Genomic DNA, 21,116 nt, shown 5'->3' with positions numbered 1-21,116 from the left:
TTTAGTCGACAGTAGTTTACGTTATCAGATGACCATGCGAATCTGGCACAGCCAACCGCCTTTCCTCAGGAGTCCCTAAAGCATGAAACCTCCTTGAAAAGAAAATACCAAGTGTAGTTTGTTAGCCACAGATATTTACTTTGCTTTTTCTTTCCTCTCCCTCCCCCTATTCCCCTTCGCTTCTCCCCCCCCCCCCCCCAGGGCTTTTTTCTTTTCGGCCAAGCTTTGTTTGGATTCAGCCATGTACAGTCCCCTCCCCCCTGAAAATCTGATCTACCTCTCATGCTTTCACCTCCTAACTAGCTGCCTAGAAATGGTTCAGAGTCCAGTTGCATGGGCTGGTATTGTTGTTCTTTGCAAGGTGCTGGCAGTATGCTTGGCACTGGGCAAACGGATGCGAGGCCCTGTCCAGCCCTTGAGAGCTCAGAGCATACCAACCCCGCTCAGGAAATGCAATAGGGACAAGTCTGTAGGTGTCTCTGAAGCCCCTTTGTAGCATCCGGCTTTAAGAGCGGAGAGGGGTTAGTGGAGACTGAGTGAATTTTAGAAGGGTTATGAATTTCCTCAGCCTGAAATGACAGGACTCTTTTGTTACTCCGGTGCCCCCAGGACAAGTTTATGGGTTCTGGTGTGTTTGTCTTGGAAGTGTGCCAGCACCCTACCTGGAGTTGAAATAATCTGTTTCCGGCCATATCCTCGCTCAACTTCCATAAATTAAGTTCAGAATAGGACATAAGAAGAAGGCGGTCTTCCCGCCCTATATACAGTTCCAAAAGGGAATCTGAAATCGGGGACAGAGAAGGCAAAATAAATCGCTTTCAGAAATCAGTGTAAGCATGAGTGTAGGTGAAAGCAATCTGAGAGAGCCTCAGACCCACACCCTTCATACTCCCGATATGGAAACTTTGTTAGCATAAATAAACTTGAGCCGCACTGAGGTCTGTTGCTGGATTTGCAGCATGCAAGCAATGTACAGCTATTTAAATAATGATTTTGTAGTTTGGCGCTCACATGTAACAAGTTATCTGGGCACAGGTCAACAGGCAAGCTTAAAAAAGGGTTTTAATTATTATGATGCAAAATATCTCTATATTTAATCTTAGGACATCCCTTTTTGAAGCATTATGGGGAGGTTTTCAATGGCACTCAACTCCCGGTTGCACCTTTGAAAATCTGCCCTTAAAATCAAACTGTCCTTCCAAACACTTGCTCTATTAATGTATATTAATTAATCTGTTCCTTCCTGCTTAGTTTTCTCTACTGGAGAAGTAGCTCAGAATGCTGAGGCTTGCGTTGAAGGTGTCAAACAAGTACTTATGAAATCCAGATGATGATCATAGTTTTCAGTGGTAATTTGTATAACAATGGTGCCTAGAGACCCCGTCTGAGATCAGGGCTCCATTGTGCTAGGCACAGAACAAATAGAATAAGAGGCAATCCCGGCCCCAAATTGTTCACTATCTGAAGAGACAAGGCTGACTTGTCTTTTCCCTGGGAGAAGAAAGAAAGGATTATTATCCCCATTTAATAAATAGCCAACTCAGGCACAGAGAGTTTAAGTGACTTGCCCAAGGTCATGCAGGAGATGGGTAGCAGAGCTGGGAATTGAAGCCAGCTAGGCTATGTTCAGTAGAGTTGTGGAAGAGAAAACAAAGTACTTCACGTGCTACCTTGTTTAGCTGCCCTCTCCACTCAGATGCAGGGCTCCTTCCTCCCACCCACTCTTACCGCTGCTGTTGCTCAGCCCGTGACCCAACGTGCAGCTCAGACATGGTGTTTTGCTTTTCATGATGGCTCGGCCTGGCTTTTGGAAAGCACTCAGTACAGACCCCCTGCAAAGGAAACGCCACAGTAAATATGTCACAAATCAGAAACAGCCTACGGTGCCTCTTGCTCCGGAGCATTCCTTGACACATCGCTAAACTGCAGGTCTCCTAAATGAAGCAAAGTAAACACACAGGGTCACTCTATCCATGCGATTTGCGACTCCCACCAAGAAAGCTCGAGTGCGTTTTTTTTGCAAAATGCTCCAGCGTTTCCCTTTGTACTAAAACACTGAGAAAGTCCCTTTAAAATTCTCTCTCCACACAGTTGCTCCACCTTGTAAAATACACTGTGTGGAGTGATTCATTCTGAATCTGTCCAATATTTTTATGACATCACTGAAAACATTTTTATTTTATATAGAGCTGAAGGGCAAACAGTCTCTGACCTGCACAGCACATGTTACAATCTGACTGACTCCATCCTGGCAGGAAATTCTGCTGTGATGTTTCTATTACAGCTCAGCCAGTAATTAGCTGGAGGTGCCAGGGAAAGCAGATAACAAACCAGGTGTGTGGCTAAAGTCCATTTTCTATGGGTAAAAAGCTACCTGTGTCTTCCACCTGTGAAAAGTTATTGTGACTGTTATATCTGCATTGCTGTCAATAGTACCTAGACACCCCAACTGAGATCTAGGTGCTGTACAAACACACAGGAAGAACCCCCCCTCCAAGAGTTATTGTCTAATTAAATGACAGACAAAGGTTAGAAAAACAAAGTAGCATTGTGCCCATTATACAGATGGAAAATGCAGGCACAGAGAGATTCAGCAAAGCACATGAGTAATCCCATTTAAGTCAACAGGGTCCTGACAAACTTTGAGGTACACACACACACGCGTAAGTGCTTTGCCCAAGAAGGCTCTTCTAAATAACTTGCCTGAGGTCACACAGGCCACGGGTGGGAATTGAACACAGATCTCCTGACTCTCAGTCCAGTGCCTGGGCATCAAGCGGATCTTCCTTTCCTCATGGTCCTACCTAGTAAATGGTTGCACCGGATGGACAATAAGCACTGGATAAGTGTGCCCCACTGGTGACTTTGTAAGCCGGACTTTACACCCATGAGAATGACATGAAATCCTGTGGGATTCTTTCTAAGCAGATTCTAGTTAAACCCTTTAGAGCCAATTCCTAACGGGATAGTTAAGTAACACTAATGTTAAGAGAAAACCTACTGACCACTCACCCTGAGTGTCTAGACGTTCTCTGTCGTCACACCGTGTATACTAATATCTTGGGATTCAGCTAGACCACTGAATTTTCAGTGCTAGCCATAACTCTGCATTTCCTTTCTGTTTGTGCGTTTAAATTAGGTCCCTAGCGCTCTGTTCTCCCCTAGCTGGGCATGTCTAATCTCCATTAACAATTATGGGACGTAACCACACACACCAGCTAAGGAAAATAGACTCCTAATTTTAGGCAACTCATTTCCCTTTCATTTTTTAATTGTGATTTGTTTAAACGTTTCCTTGGCCTCAGTATCAATCGTAATCTATGAGACAATCTGAATTGCTATGGTGCCTTCATTGAGATTAGACTAATCTGTCTAAATGTATGAGAAACAGAATCGGACGTAGGGGCAGGAGAAGAAATACATTAGTTTTCCAATGCAGCCTGGAGCCAGCCTGGTCTCAGTGGAGCTCTATGAGAAAGTCAGAGAGCATCCTCCTACTGAGATCAGATGGGCAACTTTACAGAAGTCCCACTCCCAACAGAGGTTCATAAGAGAACCTAATTGGCAGGTCCAACATTTGGCCTCCAAAAGAGAGTGCCGCAACATTCTTAAATTCCCAGCTGTGCCATCTTTCTAGCCTCTTTGCTGGCTTTACTCTTGTGAACAGACAGGGTGCTGAAATCTTAAAACATTTGTGCTTTCGAGTTCTTCAGAGAACTTCATGGAACTCTTCATTTTCAGTTATTTGTTGGCCAACAAGAATGGAGCCACTAGGGGGAGTAATCAGCATTTTAGCATTCTCACAGCTGCAATTCCAGTAAACTCAGCATTCCGAGTTGCTCTGCGATGGGTCACCCAGTTTAGAAGCTGAGATGTTAATAGATTTGCAGCTCACTCTTTGAAGGGCAGCTACTTTTCCCCTGCCTATCATATTCAGTTTCCTTTGGCCAGCCAACTTTGGGAATCTCCATTAAATGGAAGTTACCAACATCACAAAATTAGCAACAGTAGATTCTACCATTGTAAAAAGGTTTACACCAAAGCCTCTGTCTCATTCATTAAACTGGCAGGATGCTGGTGTTCTGGCGTTTGTGATCCTTATCTCATGAGAACGAGCTGATCCTGCCAGAAATTAAGCACAACCTGGAAGGCGTTCAGTCCCTTATTGAATTGATCTTGAGCCCAATAGTTGTCTTGTTGCTATTGTCATGTTAATTCCAATGGGTGTTTCATAACCTTGTCAAAGTTGATGCAAAGCGTTGCGCATACTTAGCGACCAAATTATAAATAAAAGCTTCTCTCTGCTGATTCCGAGCAATGGTTTTAGCAAAACACCAGTCGGTCTAAGAGCCCCCTTTAAGAAGTACTGGCAAGCAAAATTTCAATGTCAAATAACAGTCTCTTTGTTTGCAGACAACTTGGGGAGGTATCAGAGGTCAGGCCCACATTGAATGATGACACTGTTGGAGTGCTCAAAAGGAGAAACAAATTTTAACCAGAAAACCAGCTCAATGTAGGTTAACAACATAGAGTCAAATCCTGCCCTCATTTGACATAGGTGGAAATCTGGAGTAACTACTGTGAAGTCAGTGGGATTCCATGGGGTGTCAATCAGGGCAGAATTGGGTTTAACAGGTATAGGGCAGGTATCTACTGGAGTTATTTATATCACGAAACACCTAGAGACCCCAATTAGGTTCTTCTAAAAACTGACCAACCAGGTGTAAAAGGTAGTCTCTGCCCAAAAGAATTTCCAGTCTAAGGTTGCAGGCTGGTGGAAGACACAGACAAATGGGCGTTAGCAGAGTAAAGACGGTGGTCGTAAAATGAACGCGGTATGCATAAAAGAAGACTGCAGTGTCTAACAAAGACCCAGTTCTGGAATTAAAGTGGAAATTCCAGCTGAGCTTTATAGCAACTCAGACCGCCTGTAAACAGAGAGGGAGAGAATTACCATCTCTGCTCCCCTCAAGTATGTTCTGCAAACTATAGCTTCACGTGCAAAAAGGGAAGAGAGACCATCACAATAGAAGTTGTTTCATGCTGGCATTGAAGCTCAGGATCTTTTATGACGGAAAAACCTTTTTAAAAAGGTCATCTCCCTGTGCCAAGTCAGCCATATTTGGCAAGACTCGACCACTGTGATAGGAAGCTCAGAAAATAGTGTCTCACCCCAACTGAGCAGCTCTGTTCCCAGCCTTTCATGGCAGCGTCCAAGCCCATCTGCCTCCCTGCATCGGACAAAGAATCAGAAGCGAAGGGGTGGAGAGAGTCTGTCAGTGTACGGAGTGGGACGACAGTGGCAGTAAGACTGACCTGGCGGGCTCTTTGCCTTCAATCTGTTTCCCTTTCTTCCTCCAGGTGAGGAGGGGATTCAAAGCGGAAAGCCCTGCTTGCAGTTCAGACATACTTGCAATACCTGGGGGCCCAAACTAGCCTCTCCCTTTTCTTTGTTGCTGTAAAGGTAGATGAAAGATTGTGGGTGGGGGTTTCCAAAAACCCACTGAAGTCCCTGGAAGCTGGGGAGCTCAGAGTGGCCAGTGCTGAGCACTGCTGAAAATCCCACTCCTCATGTATTCTTTTCTCTTCCCCTCCCGCCCCCATTGAGGATGCGGATGTTCGTGACAGGGCGGTGGATGAAAAAACAGTGTTGTACCATCCAATACATAGCTAATCAGCACACCGCTCCCAATTCCACTGAACTGTCGCTGTCTTTTTCACTGGCAGGGAGACGTCTCCCAGCTCTTCAGCCATCCCCTTCCCTTCCAGCCCTGGAAAATGGAACATTTCTTTCAAGTCACTAGGGCAACAGCACTTAGCAGACTTGTTGCAACTTCAAAATATAGAGAGAGAGAGACCCTTGAATTTCCCAGGCAAACAGGCAAAGCCTGAGAGTCTCCTTCTGACAAGGACAATATCAAGGTGTATTAACTCTGATTAGTACACTCTGTGCGCTCTTTTGTTTTTCATTCCTTCGTTCCCCTGGAAGTTTGGCCTGCAGTCTGTGCATATATTGAGATGCTCCTGCCTTGCGTGAGTATATGCTAGTTTGCTGTTGCTGGATCTCCGGTGGTAAACACTAGGCTGCTGGCATGGACTTTTATTTTAGACAAAGGCACGGAGGCATATGCTTTGCAAAACAAAACGAGACCTGAAATGGACCCTTGGAAACCCATTTTGTGGCAAGAAAATAATTGTACATCAAATAGCTGTGCTTCCCTGACCCATCAGCCACCCTTCCAAACCCAGGGCGTTGTGTTCTACAAGATGGAATCCTGTTGGTTTTGTGGAGAGTCGTAAAATCCAACGTTAGCCACTTGGAGGGCTCTGCTGACGCTTTCTCTAATGTGTGGTGCTCCCTTGTTTGCTCAGACGTTCTCAGCTGTTGCTTGCCCTGTAACAGTGTTCATCTTTCTCACCTGCAAATCAGTTGTTGGGAGAAAAACTGGAATTAGTCCCCAAAATGATGCATTGAAATGATACCAGCCCCTTCCTCATGCAAATCTAAGAGTTTTGACAGCTTTCTTTCCTATGGAAAACTCCTCCACTGCAAAGCAGGCAGACAAAAGGAGCAGCAGAAGGATTCTGCAAGAAGGGGGCTGTCTTTTCTGGCTGCAGGCAAAACAGAGGGAGGAATGGGGGGGGGGAGTCCTCTTTGCAGAATGACTGGTGTAGAAACCTCCCCTTATTATCTCACTGAGTACCCCAAAGACTGAGGCTTCACTAATGAGGCATGGCGGATGAGGTGGTTAAACCAGGCATACTGCAGTAATCATTTCCAGTCAAATCTCTCACCCAGATGATATTGGCATAGTGGCTGTTTTCAGTGCGCTGGGTGTCTGAGCTGTTTGTGACAAGAAAGGTATCCTGAAATCGTTAGAAAATCTTCATGATTTACAGTGCACCAGGCTGCACAGCGAAGTGTCAGAATCGTGAATGGCTTGGCAGGCACTTCGCTTGTCTCTGAATTACAAGGTTCCTTGCCTTTCTCTCCCAGCCTTGTTTACATTTAGCTTTTTCCAGTGGTTATATAACTGTTCCCTTTTATTTCTGCAAATCCCAGGGTCGAAGTGGAGTGAAGCTGTGCTATAAACAAGTCCCTGACAGTACTGCTCCTCTTTCTCTTAAGTTCCTTTCAATTCCTGCGGTGGAATTTAAAATCAAACCCATTTCATGGGCTGTGGGTTCTTAGGAAAGTGCCTACCTAGCACTACAGAGGCAGCCAGAATCCAAGAGCTTCGGGGGCCCTTGGGGGAGGGAAGGTTAGAAGTGAAAGTGTTCGGTTCTGTTCTGCCTGCGTACGCTGCAGTTAAACAAAGCCAATTCAGGAGACGCTGATTTTGGAAACATACACTCAGCTTTACACATTTAATACGCTTCAGACCTCAGTTATTATGCTACACAGAGGACTTGCTTTCCATTCCCTGTGGTGAGTGTAAGGAAATGGAGTGGCAGTGAATTGCTGTATTCACAAGTGGTATAATAAACTAATCAAGCATTACTGAAACCTCCTTTCTGCCCAGTTCAGCAAAGCATCAAGCATGCGCTTAAGACCAGTTGCTGTCAATGAGACAGCATGAGGGTGGGATTTAAGTTGCAGTTGGGCAAAAATGTTCACAGAGAAACCCTAAAACCATTGCAAAACCTACCTCATGTCTTGTGCATCATCACAAGGTTCACAAGTCTTTTAGGGGAACTTGAGCTTGGTCTAGAGTGACCTCCAGATGATGTGTGCATTCATCTAAAGTCTGGTTTTCCATGGCCCAGCATGGACACTGGTCATTGTTATTGGTTTTGACTGAAGCCCTGCCTACGTCCGAGACATTTGAACCCGTGTAACTGTGCATGGCTGTCCATCGTACCCGATAATGGTGTCGTGGCAGCTCATGTGTTTTCTTGTGGCTGTACAGCCAATCTGTGAGGAGCAAGGTCACGAACAGATGTGACATCGGAAGTTAAAGCCTCTCCTTGAAGACTTGACATGACATTTGGCTCTTTTTAAATTGTTTTGTGCATCTGTCTTTCTCCAAGTGTTTACAGCTTTTATCGCTAGTTGCTCTCCATTCAGGTCTGTCCTTGGCTGGGCCTTCGAAGTTACCAATATGCAGCATGAGCTGAGATTCTCCTTGAAGCATTTACGTTGCCCGCCCTTTCTGTGCTTTCAAGTGTAACTATGTCAGTGCAGTCACATCACTGCAAACCCTTAATGTAGATTCACTGCACTGACATCAAACGGGGTTTGTACAAAAGCAGCTTAATCTGATGTTACGCAAGGATGCTGTTACAAGGCATGAGCCTCATTTGATGTTTGTGCAGTGTAACTACATTAGGGGGAGTGTACTCCTGTAACCGTATAGTTGTTGACTGGAAATAGTGTTGCTTAAGATCAATTGCTGTCAATGAGACAGCAGGAGGGTAGGTAGATTTCTCAAATGTAGATGGGGTCAGTCGTGCTTTGAGGCTTTCGTGTTTGTTTGGAATTGGAAACTCAGAGGGTGTGCTGAGATATTTGCAGTCCCCCATAATTCTAGCCTTTAATGTCATGGTGTCTTGATGAGGCAGGTGCTTTCATTCAACAATTTGACATGAATCAGCAAAACAAGATGCTTGGCCTTTTGCACTGTGCCACGCTCTGGTAGCACCAGGGAGCCATCTACCTTCAGCCAAGTCACACGGCAGTAGGCTTGGCAAGGCTATACAGTTGTTCCAGCTCCTAACATTGAGGCTTTGAAGCGTCATCAGGAGATGGTGATTTAATCCCAATCAAAACGGACATTTCAGAAGGTCCTGCAGATGTGAGGGGAAATGGGAAACTATATTTGTACAATAAAAACGTCCTCAAGCCATGGGCTAGCGTAAGTTTTCTGCTCGCCTGGATAGTCTGGTGAAACAGATTCTCAAATTTCTTTAATAGAAAAATATCCTTTGCATGGCAGGGTCCCTCTCTCTTTCTTCCAGGGTAACATTTCACTTGATCAAATTATGAACTGTGTTCCCAGACAAAACACATCATTAAGCTGGAGTGAAGGGGGCTGTAAATAAATATCAGTAATTTAAGGGCATCACCCCGGATTTTGTAGTCGTAATTAAAAAACAAATGCCTGAAAAAAGAGAAAATGGAAAGTTAATGGTACATTCGTCTATATTATGGAAACACAGCACTACTTAAATATTACCCTCATGTCTCCTCATTCCTACATGGAGGGTCAATACACATCTGAGACCATAATCACAACTAATATGAAACCCCACTACTGCTGGATACCTCAGCAACTGAGAACGTCTCAAACCCTGCAGACATGTGTATTACATTTGTTGCTGCTGACACCTTGAACCGAGGCCATTGTGGTTTATAAGGCAAAGCATAGACAGCCTAGCTGCAAAGTCACATTAGTTGTAAAAGCTCCAAGGCAACAGGGAGCCCAGTCCTTGTGCACAGTAATGAGTTAAAATGGATGACACCTGGTTAGAACCCACTTACTGGCACTTGGTCGATCAAGCAGGAGATACGACACTTAAGCAGAGCCGTTATTACCATTCGTTATTGTTAAAGTAAAGCCGTTATCCTGCAAAAAAGCCTTTTGCATGGGCCCAACTCCATGCACTGTGACTAATATCTTAGGAGATATCCCAGTAAAGTACCTTTTGGCCCAAAGCACTTTACAAATGATATACATATGATGCCCTTCACTGCAGCTGTGCCTGGTGAGGTGGGTACCTTCAGCCAGCATGCGGCGTGAGACTGGGTGCAAGAGAAGGATGGTACAGGACACCAGGGCAAATCCGTCGTCTTCCTGAATGCATGATGGATTTTCTAATGTTTGGCCAGAGCAATCAGGACATTTGAGCCAACCTATTGCCTAGGTATAAACCTAGCTTCTTGGAGACTTTTAGAAATCGTAGCCCTATTGAAATCAATGGCAAACTGACGTCAGTGGGGACAGCCCTGGTGTTTGGATCACTAAGTCATCTCCTGTAGCTCACCCTCAAAGTTCCACTTGCATTTTAGGTGCTTTAGACATTCCACAGCCTGTGGTTGTGAATAGCCTAGAACACACGTCCTTGCTTTGCTCACTTTCAGAGTCCACAGCGTTCCTGATATCTGCGTCAGTGCCATTGATTAATGAGCTAATTTTCTCCTCCAGCAATCTCAGACCAGTGAAACGTGCTCCTCGTTGCCAAGGTCAACAAGATTAAAACAAATTTGGAGTCTCTAGGCCAAGTTATTTTTTGACAGATTAGGAGGCAAAAGTTAGGGGAAATCTTCTAAAGTGAAGCCCACCTCATTTTTTTTTTTTTTTGGACCCCCTCATATTCCACGGACACCCTTCTCCAGTTTGCTTCAAGCTTGGTAGGAAAAAAATTATGCTGGCATGAGATCGTCTTTGTGAAGTTTCAAGTGGATTTGGTTTAGTTTTTGCAAAGTTATTTCGAGTCAAGTTAAGCCAGATAATGAAAAGCTGGCTTCCCCCTTAGCTATGGCGGGCCTAACCTCACTCCACGGGTATGGTCAGAGTAGCTTTATGATGATATGCAGCTGCTGGACAGCTGACTTACTTCCTGTTTGCTTTGGAGTGTCTTCCCTCCGGGAACAGCACTGGGGGCTTCTCAGAGTGTTTGCAGTAGCATACCCTGCAGTTGTTCAGCAGTGATTACAGTAGATGTTCTCAGAACTAGGTTCAGGCTGTAACCAACAATTCCCCCACTCTTCTAAATCTTGATGTATGTTTAATAATGAGGCTCCATGGGTGAAGAGCCCCAAAATCCCACGGGCCTAAGAAGTGCTGCTTAAACCCCACTCTTGGATAACGCTGCATCACTTGCCCTGTATTCCGAAATCATTTTCCTGTGTGACTTCCAGTTCTCAAGAAAAATAGCTGTGTGTGTGTTGTGAGTGGGGAAGAGTCTGGAAGGCACTGAGCACAATTAAAGATCTAGGCCCAGATCCACTGAAATTACTGGAAGTTGGGAGCCTAAATACCTTTGTGGATCTGAGCAGTACAGCCTAGACCTCAACTCTGTCACACCGTTTTACGTTAGTATATCTCCATTGATGTCAGTGGGGACACACTCACATAATGGTTACACACCCCGTGTAATGGAGTGGACACTCAGGCTCCTGTTTCCTCAACTGCACCTTATTCAGTGAACGCAATTTATATTAAAATGTACTAGGAATCCAATTGGGAGAGAGACAATTCTGGAGCGAGCAGGAGCCCCTGGTATAAACATGGCCCCTGGTACAAATCAGAGCAACCCAAAGGCTGCTCTAATTTACACCTGGCTGCCCATGGCCCCAAGGCATTGCTCTGGCAGCTGGAATTAGCCAGACTACAGAGGCACTCCTGACACACCCACATCTCCCCAGTGCCCATCTGCTGCGATGGGGCACGGCTTAGAACTACATCAGCTCAACCGTAGCTGAGGGTTCCCTATATGCTGAGGAACTGGTTAAAGTGGCACCTTGCACCTCTGGGGCCTGTAGCGGTTACTAGGCATATAACTATCCCAGTACTGGGCCCTGTTAGAACCTGCCACTTTCAAACTGAGCTCAAAGGTACGTTGAGGCAATGTGGATAAACGTCACGTATAAACCAAAAGCTTCCACAGCCACCTTGTTCACCATGAGTTGACTGCAATACAAATGACCAACGGTAATGTCAAAAGGCTTCAAATCACGCAGTAGTTCTGTTGCACAATGGGTTGAGCCAGGGGATCTGCTGTTAACTACTACTGTAGCTGTGGTTAACCATTTGTGACTGTGTCACACACACACACACACATATATACACACACACATTGTCTCAGGGCCAGATTTCCATAGGGATTAGGCACCTAAAGATGTCAATGTAGGCACTTTTCTGCATCATTAGATGCCTAAATAGCTTATCTGCTTAACATCCCATTGAGTTTCCTTTCGCATTTCTCTAGAGCCTTTATTGGAGAACCTCAAAGCACCTTAAAGGCCAACTCCAACCTGCCCCTTCCGCGCCCCCCGCCTTCCTCGGTCATAGAGATTCCTACGGTAGCAGTGCTGTTCCGGAGCAAAGATCATGAAGCAGATGCATAGTGTGTACAAGACATGTCACTTGTCCCAAACTTTTCCTGTGAGGAGATGGGAGGGAGAAAGCATGGGAGAAATTTGGTTGCAGGAGTTCTGGGGGTCTTTAGCTTTTGAAAATTGGTCCTATTTTTAACTGTGTAATTTATATAGAAAGTCTTATATAGGCCCAGTGTATTGGTGAGTCCATCAGAGAGGAGAGGGCCTTTCTCTTTGGCAGACGTTTAGCTTTTGCTTAAGAACTTTTCTTCCTCCTCCTGGTGCTCCGTCTGCCCCTTTCTGCAGTTCCTATGGCGACGTGCCTCTTGTCCCTTTCCATCAACAGGCAAGCATTGCGTGGTCATCGCGTGTTCTGTTCTCAGGTAACCTTTGGCCATGTTTACCCTCTGCAGTTCTGTTTCTTTTCACTAGTACAGCTGTTGTTACCTGCAGTGACATTCTTGGCTTGAAGTTCCATGGATTGATGGGTTGCCAGTATACAAGAGTAGGACCACGTGGCAGCCAACCAGAAAGCCACATGCCATTTATTTTCCTTCTGACCCAATTGTACAATGTGGAAACATGTTGCCATCCTCAAGACATGGCCTCCTTGAAGATGTAGCCCCACCCAGCTCAATCTCTAGCCAAGTTTTTAAAGGAGGTCTGTGTGGACATTCAATTTATGTCAGTCACTGGCAATCTTATCACACCTCTGATGCTTGTGGCGACTCCGTGATCATCAAATACAAATTTCAACCTAATCATCAATGCCCTAATGACCCGCCCTCTCCTCCTTTGGACATCTTTGAAAAGGGTAACAGCGCTAAGGGCACATAGCATAACGTAACTGTCTATATGTTGTACTCCCTTCCACAAACCTGTCTGTCTGACTGTCTTCAGGTTGTGAACGCCCTGGGGATGGGATTGTGCCTCTTCTGTTTGGAAAGTGCCTAGCACAATGTTTCTCAAATGTGGCCACCATGGCCGCATGTGGCCTCCAGGGGCTCTTCTTGCAGTCACAGCCTCCTGGGCAGTGACTGGGGGCCAAAGCAGTGGCCCCCTCTCCTGGGGCTGCCAGCAGGGATTGGGCCCTGTCCCTGTCTGGAGCCAGTGGGGGCAGGTTTGCATAATTTTTGGTGGTGCCCAGAAGGGGTCCAAGTCCCCCCCCCCTCCCCCATACCTGCCTTGTAAACTGATATATGTTTTTTAAAATAATGTAAAAATGGACTGGAAAGAGTAAGCATTTAACAGTTTCCCTATATTGCACAATATCACTGTTGTAAGAAAAATATATTTAACTAAGAATATCAACTTTATTAATACTCTTTTGAATATGGAAACAACCAAGCACTCTTGGATCAATCACCCCAAAAGCAAAAAGCTCTGTGTAATTCGCTATTGGACTCCAAGCACGTAAATCTTGACAGCCAGGACTGATGAAAGCTCCTTTTCTGATCTTTTAGATTTTCCACATCTTTCTTCTGTCTAAGGTTACAGGCTGGGTGTCGGACTCAGGCCGTCACTTGATGAATTATCCTTTTGTTCTTTTTCCTCTGGGTAACTTTATTAAGAATTTATCCATTGTTGATGATATTACACAAAATCAGTGGGGTGGGACCGAGGGGTTTGAAGTGTGGGAGGAGGCTCAGGGTAGGGCAGACGGTTGGGGTGCAGGGGTCAGGGCTGTGGGGTGGGGCCGGGAATGAGGCATTCACAGTGCAGGAGGGGGCTCAGGGCTGGGGCAGCCGGTTGGGGTGCGGGGGGGAGGCTCTTGCTGGGGGGTGCGGGCTCTGGGGTGAGGCTGGGGATGAGGGGGTTGGGGCATAGGAGGGGCTCGGGCAGAGGGTTGGGGTGCGGGGGGGATGAGGGCTCTGGCTGGGCGTGAGGGCTCTGGCGTGGGGCTGGGGATGAGGGGTTTGGAGTGTGGGAGGAGGCGCAGGGTAGGGCAGAGGGTTGGGGGGCAGGGGTGAGGGCTGCGGGGTGGGGCCAGGGATATGGAGTTTGGGGTGTGGGAGGGGTGAGGGCAGAGGGTTGGGGGTGAGGGCTGCAGGTTGGGGCTGGGGTTGAGAGGTTCACGGTGCAGGAGGGGGCTCAGGGCTGCGGCAGAGGGTTGGGGTGAGGGCTCTGGCTGGGGGTGTGGGCTCTAGGGTGGGGGTGGGGGTGAGGGGTAAGATTCCTTTTCTCTCCCAGGCTGGAGAGCAGGCAGAACTGGATTACTGGCATGGCTGTGCAGAGCATTACGACTGGGGATGTACACTGATTTAACTGGATTTGTTGTTTTAACTCTTATACAAATATTTCAGCCTAGTAACCAAGATGAAAGGAATCTAAAAGGGTAAATCTTCATTAATGTGCATAGGGAGGTAAAGGCGGAACGTTATTATTGGGGACATGGCCATCCGGAAAGCCAGATATTGTAAACAGGTATTTCTCTACCTATTTATGACTCTTCACGGTCTGCGCATCTCTTATCTTGGACAATGAAAATCAATTAAGGTGCTTCCAAGTTCTCAGTGCTGTAACACTCGGGTTGTGAACACTTGATGGAAATTTGTCCTTGCTGTAAAACCAGTGTTTTCAATGGAATTTAAAAGCATAACAGGGGGAACGTTTTTCTGTGGATCTTAAGGGTTTGTTTTTATAAAGGTCTTTTTTTAGATAAAGTGGAGCTGTCCCCTTACTAAGGGCTTGTCCACACTGGGGATTCACACTGAGATAAACTGTACCTGCACAAGTCATGGTTAACTGGGCATGGATTGTCTACACTAGGGGCTTGTACAATTGCAGCTACGTTGGTGTAAAATCACCCAGTGCAGACAAGGCCTGCAAACCAGACAGTCTAGTACCCACAGCAATGCACCCCTAAGAACCACTTATAAAGGACAAAGGAAAGAAATGCCAACTCCTAAGCAAAGACTGAGGCTGGAGATGAGGAGTTCACAGTGCAGGAGGGGGCTCAGGGCTGGAGCAGAGAGTTGGGGTCGGGGGGGGGGTGGTGAGGACAATGGCTGGGGGTGCAGACTCTGGGGTGGGGCTGGGCCGGGGATGAGGAGTTCAAACTTTTGGGTGCAGAAGGCTGGCTCCCCAGGGCTGGGGCCAGAGAGGACTCCCCACAGCCCTCTCACTGCCAGCAGGAGTGAGATCTGCGGGAGCTCGTCTCTTCCCCCTCCCCCCCGGCACGACACTCACCCACGCCACAGGCTACCCCTCAGGAGGTCCAGACAGGATAAGCCCCCTAGGAGTTGCCTGCCGGGGCAGGGGAGGCTGACATGCCACTGCACCTCCTCCCTGCCTCCAGCACTGTTCCCTTCTCAGGGAGCAGCCGCCCGGTCCCCAGGGTATGGGGGAGGCGTGCGGGGGCAGCAGGTGGGGAACATTAGTGGAGCCAGGTGCCCGGGGCCCTAAATTTGCTGAAACATGGGCCCATACAACTCACCACCCTTGTCTGGAGCCACAAATGCCAGAGGAGCAGGCAGCCGATGTGAGTTCCCCACCTTCCCAGGGGCGGCCATGGGGCTTGGGCTTCCGGCTTCCTCCCTAGGGTGGCGGGCGGCAGGCTCTGGCTGTGGGGCTCCATCCCCCGGCTGTGGGGCTCCATCCCGCAGCTGCAGGGCTTCAAGCTCCGGCTACAGGCTCACCAATCCCCCATTGCCTCTGGACCCCGCCAATTCCCTCAGCCCTACATCGCCCCGGCCTCCGGTGCCTTCCCACCCACTCTATCCAGGGCTTAATTTGTCACCCAGTTTGTGCTGGGGCTGCGTAAGTCTGCCGTAGAAAAGCGATATTTCTGTGTTTGTTAATATCACTTTTCACTGCCTCCCAGCTAGCTAGTAAATCTGCTGTGAAAAGTGAAGATTAACAAACATACAAATATCAGTTTTCACAGCAGCAGACTTACTAGCTAGCAACTCTTTAAAAAAAGGAATCTAAAAAGCAAAGGAAATAACAAAAAAGACATGACCTTGCAAAGCACCTTATTTTGTTTCCATTCTGTTTAGGTCCAGCAAAGAAAAGGGACAATTGTACATTATTTTTTTTTATTGAGTCAGCACAAACCCCTACTTAAATAAATGACAGTGATTTGAACGTGGATATGTGCATATTTGTTTTTCCTAAGGTTAAGTATTTTAGGAAAAATTATCAGAGCGGCCACCAGCAAGAGTTGGTGGCCGCACTCTGAGGCCACCAAAAAATTTCTTGTGAGAACCCCTGGTCTAGCGCATCATGGGCACTACCTGAAATAAATGATCATCTCTTTAGAATTTCATATCTTGAACATGAGAAGAGCCCAGTGTGACATGCATTTCCTTTGCACGTCTTGTTTGGTGGGATTAAGGATCCTAAATTATCTCCTGGATAATTTAAAACCATTGTTCAGCTGTAGATCTACTTCCATATTGTATGTAACTCTCCCTGGACAGTAATTTTTATTATTACTGATGATGAATTAAAGGAAACGGAGTGTTTACAGAACCTCATGGTTGGAGCATGGGACTGCGAGGCAAGAGATGTGGGTTCTAATGTCTGATCCGGGAAGGTTTGCTGTGTATGTAAGGAAAATTATTTGCTCTCTTTCCCTGTATCTGGTTCACAGGATATTGAGGCTCAATCCATTGCTGCTGTGGAAATACACAGAGGTATTTGAAACTATAAATGCAAAGTGGTGCTGCTGTTCCTTATTAGTAAAAGCCAGTTATTCCTCATTTGAAGCTTCACGTCTGTGACATCCCCAAACTGATTGCTTGAGAAGGGACTGCTGTGACAGAGTGGGGAACAAGGAGGAGGGGAAGATAACTGCTCAAGCAGCAAAGATCCATTTGCCAGGAAAATATCAATAGTGATGACAGAGGTGGGGGGAGATGAGGAAAGGAAAAATGAAAGTGGCATCGAGCATAAGGCAGGACTGTTTCTAAACAGACATTATGGGCGGGATTTTCAAAAGTGTGCAGGGTTGCCCTCAATCTGCCCCCATTAAAGTCAGTGTGGCCAACCCCAAATGTTCCAAAATCATGAATCTCATACCCCCCAATCATGAGATTGGCTTAAAAAATAAAAATGCACCATTGGTTTATTTGACTTCTGGGGTTTGAGTCTTTAGGAGTCACATTTTTTAGCTTTTCTCTATAACCATTAGGTCTAGAAATATACTTTGTTTAAAATGAAAGCTGAGATTCTCACATAATAACATGACTCCAAGAGTTGGGGCTGGACGAAAAACACCAGAGATCGTCAGACTCATGATAAGAGTTGGCAACGTTGCAATGGTAACACTCCCATTGGCTTCAGTGGGATAGGATAAGCCAAAACTGAGCGCATTTGATAATCCTGGTCAATCTTTGAAGTTTTCTGTCAAGTAACAGCTGCTTTTCAGGGACTAAATTATGCAGAAAGTCCAGAGTAACATCCTGATTTTGACCAAAGTGCTCTAGATTTAAACCATGGTTACTGAGAGCAGAATTTGGCCTTAATAAAATGAAGTTTGCCAGAAAATGGCTTATGCCAAAGAAGTCAGGCTGTGGATTAATCAATGGAAAGTTTTATTAAGTAAAACAGAGCAATTTATTTGTGATTTTTTTCAACCAATTTACAGAGTCAGAATGTTTCAGCGATGGCATAAGGGGCATGCATCATGCTAATGGTGCAGAGATCTTACCAATTAGTTTGCGCAGAAAGGTTATCAAAAAATGCCAAAGTCACCCTTCGCCCTGGGATTTGGGCTAAACTAGACTGCAACTGAAATCACTTTTGAAACGTGGCATCTAGAGAATGCAACATGAGCCTTGGGCACAACCAGTTGCCAGGCCAGTGGGCGGATAGTCTGAGCCTCTCAGGCTGGGAGAGCAGAGCTGGGAGGAACAGTGAAGGGCGTGGGTTGTATTCTAGTTCCCGTTCCCAAGGGGATGTTGAGCTAACCTGTGCTCTTGTAACAAGCCCTCTACTGCTGCTAAGAGCCACTGACTTCCCACCCAGTTGCCATTCTGTACGTCTCGCTGCTAATATTAGCTTGCTCCCCCATCCTGCAAGAGGAGGCTCTGGGACAGAGAATCAGCACAAGGATCCCTGATCATTCCCCCCAAATGAGGCAGTTCCCCAGGGAGGCTAGGGCCAGTCTGCACTGGTAAACCCCGCTCCTGTATAGCAGTCCGACTCCCCTTGTGGTCCTTCTGGGGCAGCTTTGCAGAATCCCAGCACTGTCTCGGGGAGCTCCATGGCCCTGGAGGAAAGGTGATGTGTCTGCCTGGCTCCCTATACCTCTCCACCACAGCCTGGCCAGGCCCTAGGCCTGCCATTAGCCTGGCTCTCTATACCTCTCCACCAGAGCCTGGCCAGGCCCCAGGCCTCCAAAGTGGGCAGGTATACGGTGCCATGGAAGCAACTGTTCCCTCTTTCCCATCCCATGTGTGAGGGACACTGTGCACCACTGTAGTGAACTGGCTCGTGTCTGTTTGCACCAGTGCCCTCTCCTGGATGACAGAATTGCTCCTCTTTAGGTCACATAGACCATACAGTGCTGTCACATAGACCCTATATTGCTAACAGCTAAGGGAGAGTCTTTTGGAGCTCAAGTGGCAGAGGCCTGTGCTTCTGGAGCCAGGGTCAGACTTCTATCACTGCGATCGCTGTGACATTCTGGTGGCCTTGGCTTTGTGACAGTACATTGCTCTGTCCTTCCAGAATACCTCTGCCACCAGTGTCCTCTACTGGATGGCATTTGGGTCTGCTCAACCGTTCGTGGCCATGTCTCCGCCTAGTGGCTAAATAGTATTACACAAGGTACAGCCCTGACATCTCTGAACGATGTCTGATCGTGTCGCTGGTTATGACAATGGGCCATCATAGGTCAGAAGGCCTAATACTGCTACAGAAGCGTGAACGTTGCCGGGGTAACACTGGTTGTTCTCACAAAGTTTCAGTCATGTCCTAATAGAAATGTGAGGGGAGACGGGGTCCAGGTTTTGAAAAGTGACTGATTTTGGAAACCCCCAATTTTTTGGTGGTGGGGGGAGTTAGGGTGGGCAACTTGCGCCACCTTGAAGCAGCCTTGATTACCAAAGCAGGGGTGCTCAGCGCTTTGTGAAAATCATGCCTCTTTCAGGTGTCTCAAGTGAGGCACCCAAAATCACTTCCATCCAGATCCTCAGATGTGATTCCAATGGGAGTTAGGTGCCTAAATACCTTCTAAGGCTCTGGGCCTTGGTTGCTTTTGACAATTGGGATCGGTTTCGCCAAGCAAAGTGCAGCTCCTCGCATTGTGCAGTTGCAATGGAAGATTCTCATGTTAACGGCCTTTTTTCTCCTCCTCCCCACCAGGACTCTCTGTGGACTGTGGCGCCAAGCGCCAGGAGCATCTCTCTAGATTCTCAATGCCTGATCTGAGCAAAGATTCTGGAATGAATGTCTCAGAGAAGCTGAGTAACATGGGGACGCTGAATTCCTCTGTGCAGTTTAGAAGTGCCGAGTCAGTCCGTAGCCTCTTGTCTGTGCAACAGTACCAAGATATGGAGCCGAACTTGCGCGACCTTGCCAATCCCGTCAGTTACAGAGAGATGCCATCGCATGGAAGGATGCATCAGAGTTTTGAGTATGACAGCGGGATTCCAGGGAACAAAATTCCTGGACAGGATAGTGCTAGGCTTCCCCCTATGAGCGAGCGCACCCGCAGACGAACTAATCTCCGGGATGACGATCGGCGTTACCGCCCGCACAGACCCCGGCGGTCCAGACGCTCCCGCTCAGATAACGCCCTCCATCTGGCCAGCGAACAGTGCTGTCGATTGAAAGAGAGGCCCTCGCTGCGAGCCAGAGAGGACTATGACCAATTCATGCATCAGAGAAGCTGCAGAGAGACGATGGAACAGGGCCCCCGCAGAGACTTGTATGGTCAGTGTCCAAGGACTGTGTCGGATCTTGCTTTGCAGAACCATCTGGGGGAGAGATGGGGCCCCTATTTTGCCGAATATGACTGGTGTTCTACCTGCTCCTCCTCTTCAGAGTCTGACAACGAAGGCTATTTCCTTGGGGAGCCAATTCCGCAACCGGCCCATCTCCGATACGTCACCAGCGAGGAGCTCCTGCACAAATATGGATCGTATGGCATGCCCAAGTCTTCCACATTGGGTGGCAGAGGACAGTTGCACAGCCGAAAAAGACAAAAGAGCAAAAACTGTATCATATCGTAACAGTGTCACTGCCTGGGCACTTTCTGAGAATGTAAATTAACTCATAACCTTGCACTGTTTTAGATCTTATATGCGCTTTTTATTGTAACAAAAAGCCCTGAAGACTGGGGATTTGTAAGAAGGTTGTAGATTGGCTTCTATAAGTAGTCATAAATCATTGGCACGGTGAATATATTTTGCACATTTTACTTTGGAAAAAAACAATTCACTTTAGCCTGGAGTATTTACCTAGTATTGTCCCTCTTTTTCCTAAATACTTCTACTCCTTTAAGTCCAGTTTGTCCGTATGGTTTAGTTACCCCTGTTCACTGTAATCAATAGCTCGTGTTCTCCTAATGCGCTTTGGTTTTCATTACCCATTTTGGTAAGTAATTTGTCTCTCAGTCAGTGCTGGAGTCTAAGTTATTTCCATGATTGTTGTAAATGCAATGTAAATGAGAGTTTGGAGAAAATATTTTTGTATTTTGTAATATCAGAGGAATTTCTATATCTTAGGAGTCACTGGGAAACGGCATGCACATTCATAATTGTTTTCAGCCAGAGCTAAACAAATGGTACTTCAGAATTCCTTCTCATTTTGCCATCAAATGTATTAAGTATATCAGTGAAATCTTGGGGGTGGGGCAGGATTAAGTCTTTTCATTCCTGGGAAATCAAAAGAACATTTTATGCTTTGTTCAATCTTAAAGAGGTCTAGATGGCGTTTTGGAGTCTGCTCACACCTTCGATTTTCAGTTACTCTTATCAGTGACATACAGGAGTCTTTACAATTGCAAAAGTGACTTTTTTGTCAAATAGAATAGAACCAACTACCAAATGTCTGCAAAGTTTTAACAACCAAAGTTGGGGAAGGAATTTTCCATCTCTGTAGAGAATGCTGATGTTACTAAATTTTG

The 21,116-nt window shown here is 46.6% G+C and overlaps 1 protein-coding gene across 1 annotated transcript in view; it reads left to right on the top strand.

Moving 5' to 3' along the window:
- The window catches only part of PRICKLE2 (prickle planar cell polarity protein 2), a 186,750-nt gene extending 166,530 nt beyond the window's left edge, over positions 1-20,220 (top strand). Inside the window, exon 9 of the mRNA XM_077822077.1 lies at positions 19,352-20,220. Coding sequence (XP_077678203.1) covers positions 19,352-20,220 — 869 coding nt within the window. The remainder of the gene's footprint in view (positions 1-19,351) is intronic.
- The last annotated feature ends 896 nt before the right edge of the window (positions 20,221-21,116 follow it).

Source organism: Eretmochelys imbricata, chromosome 7 (assembly GCF_965152235.1).
Source record: "Eretmochelys imbricata isolate rEreImb1 chromosome 7, rEreImb1.hap1, whole genome shotgun sequence".
Taxonomy (NCBI): Eukaryota; Metazoa; Chordata; order Testudines; family Cheloniidae; genus Eretmochelys; species Eretmochelys imbricata.
Note: the sequence above shows the minus strand (reverse complement) of the source record. Positions and strands in the feature narration are given on the sequence as shown.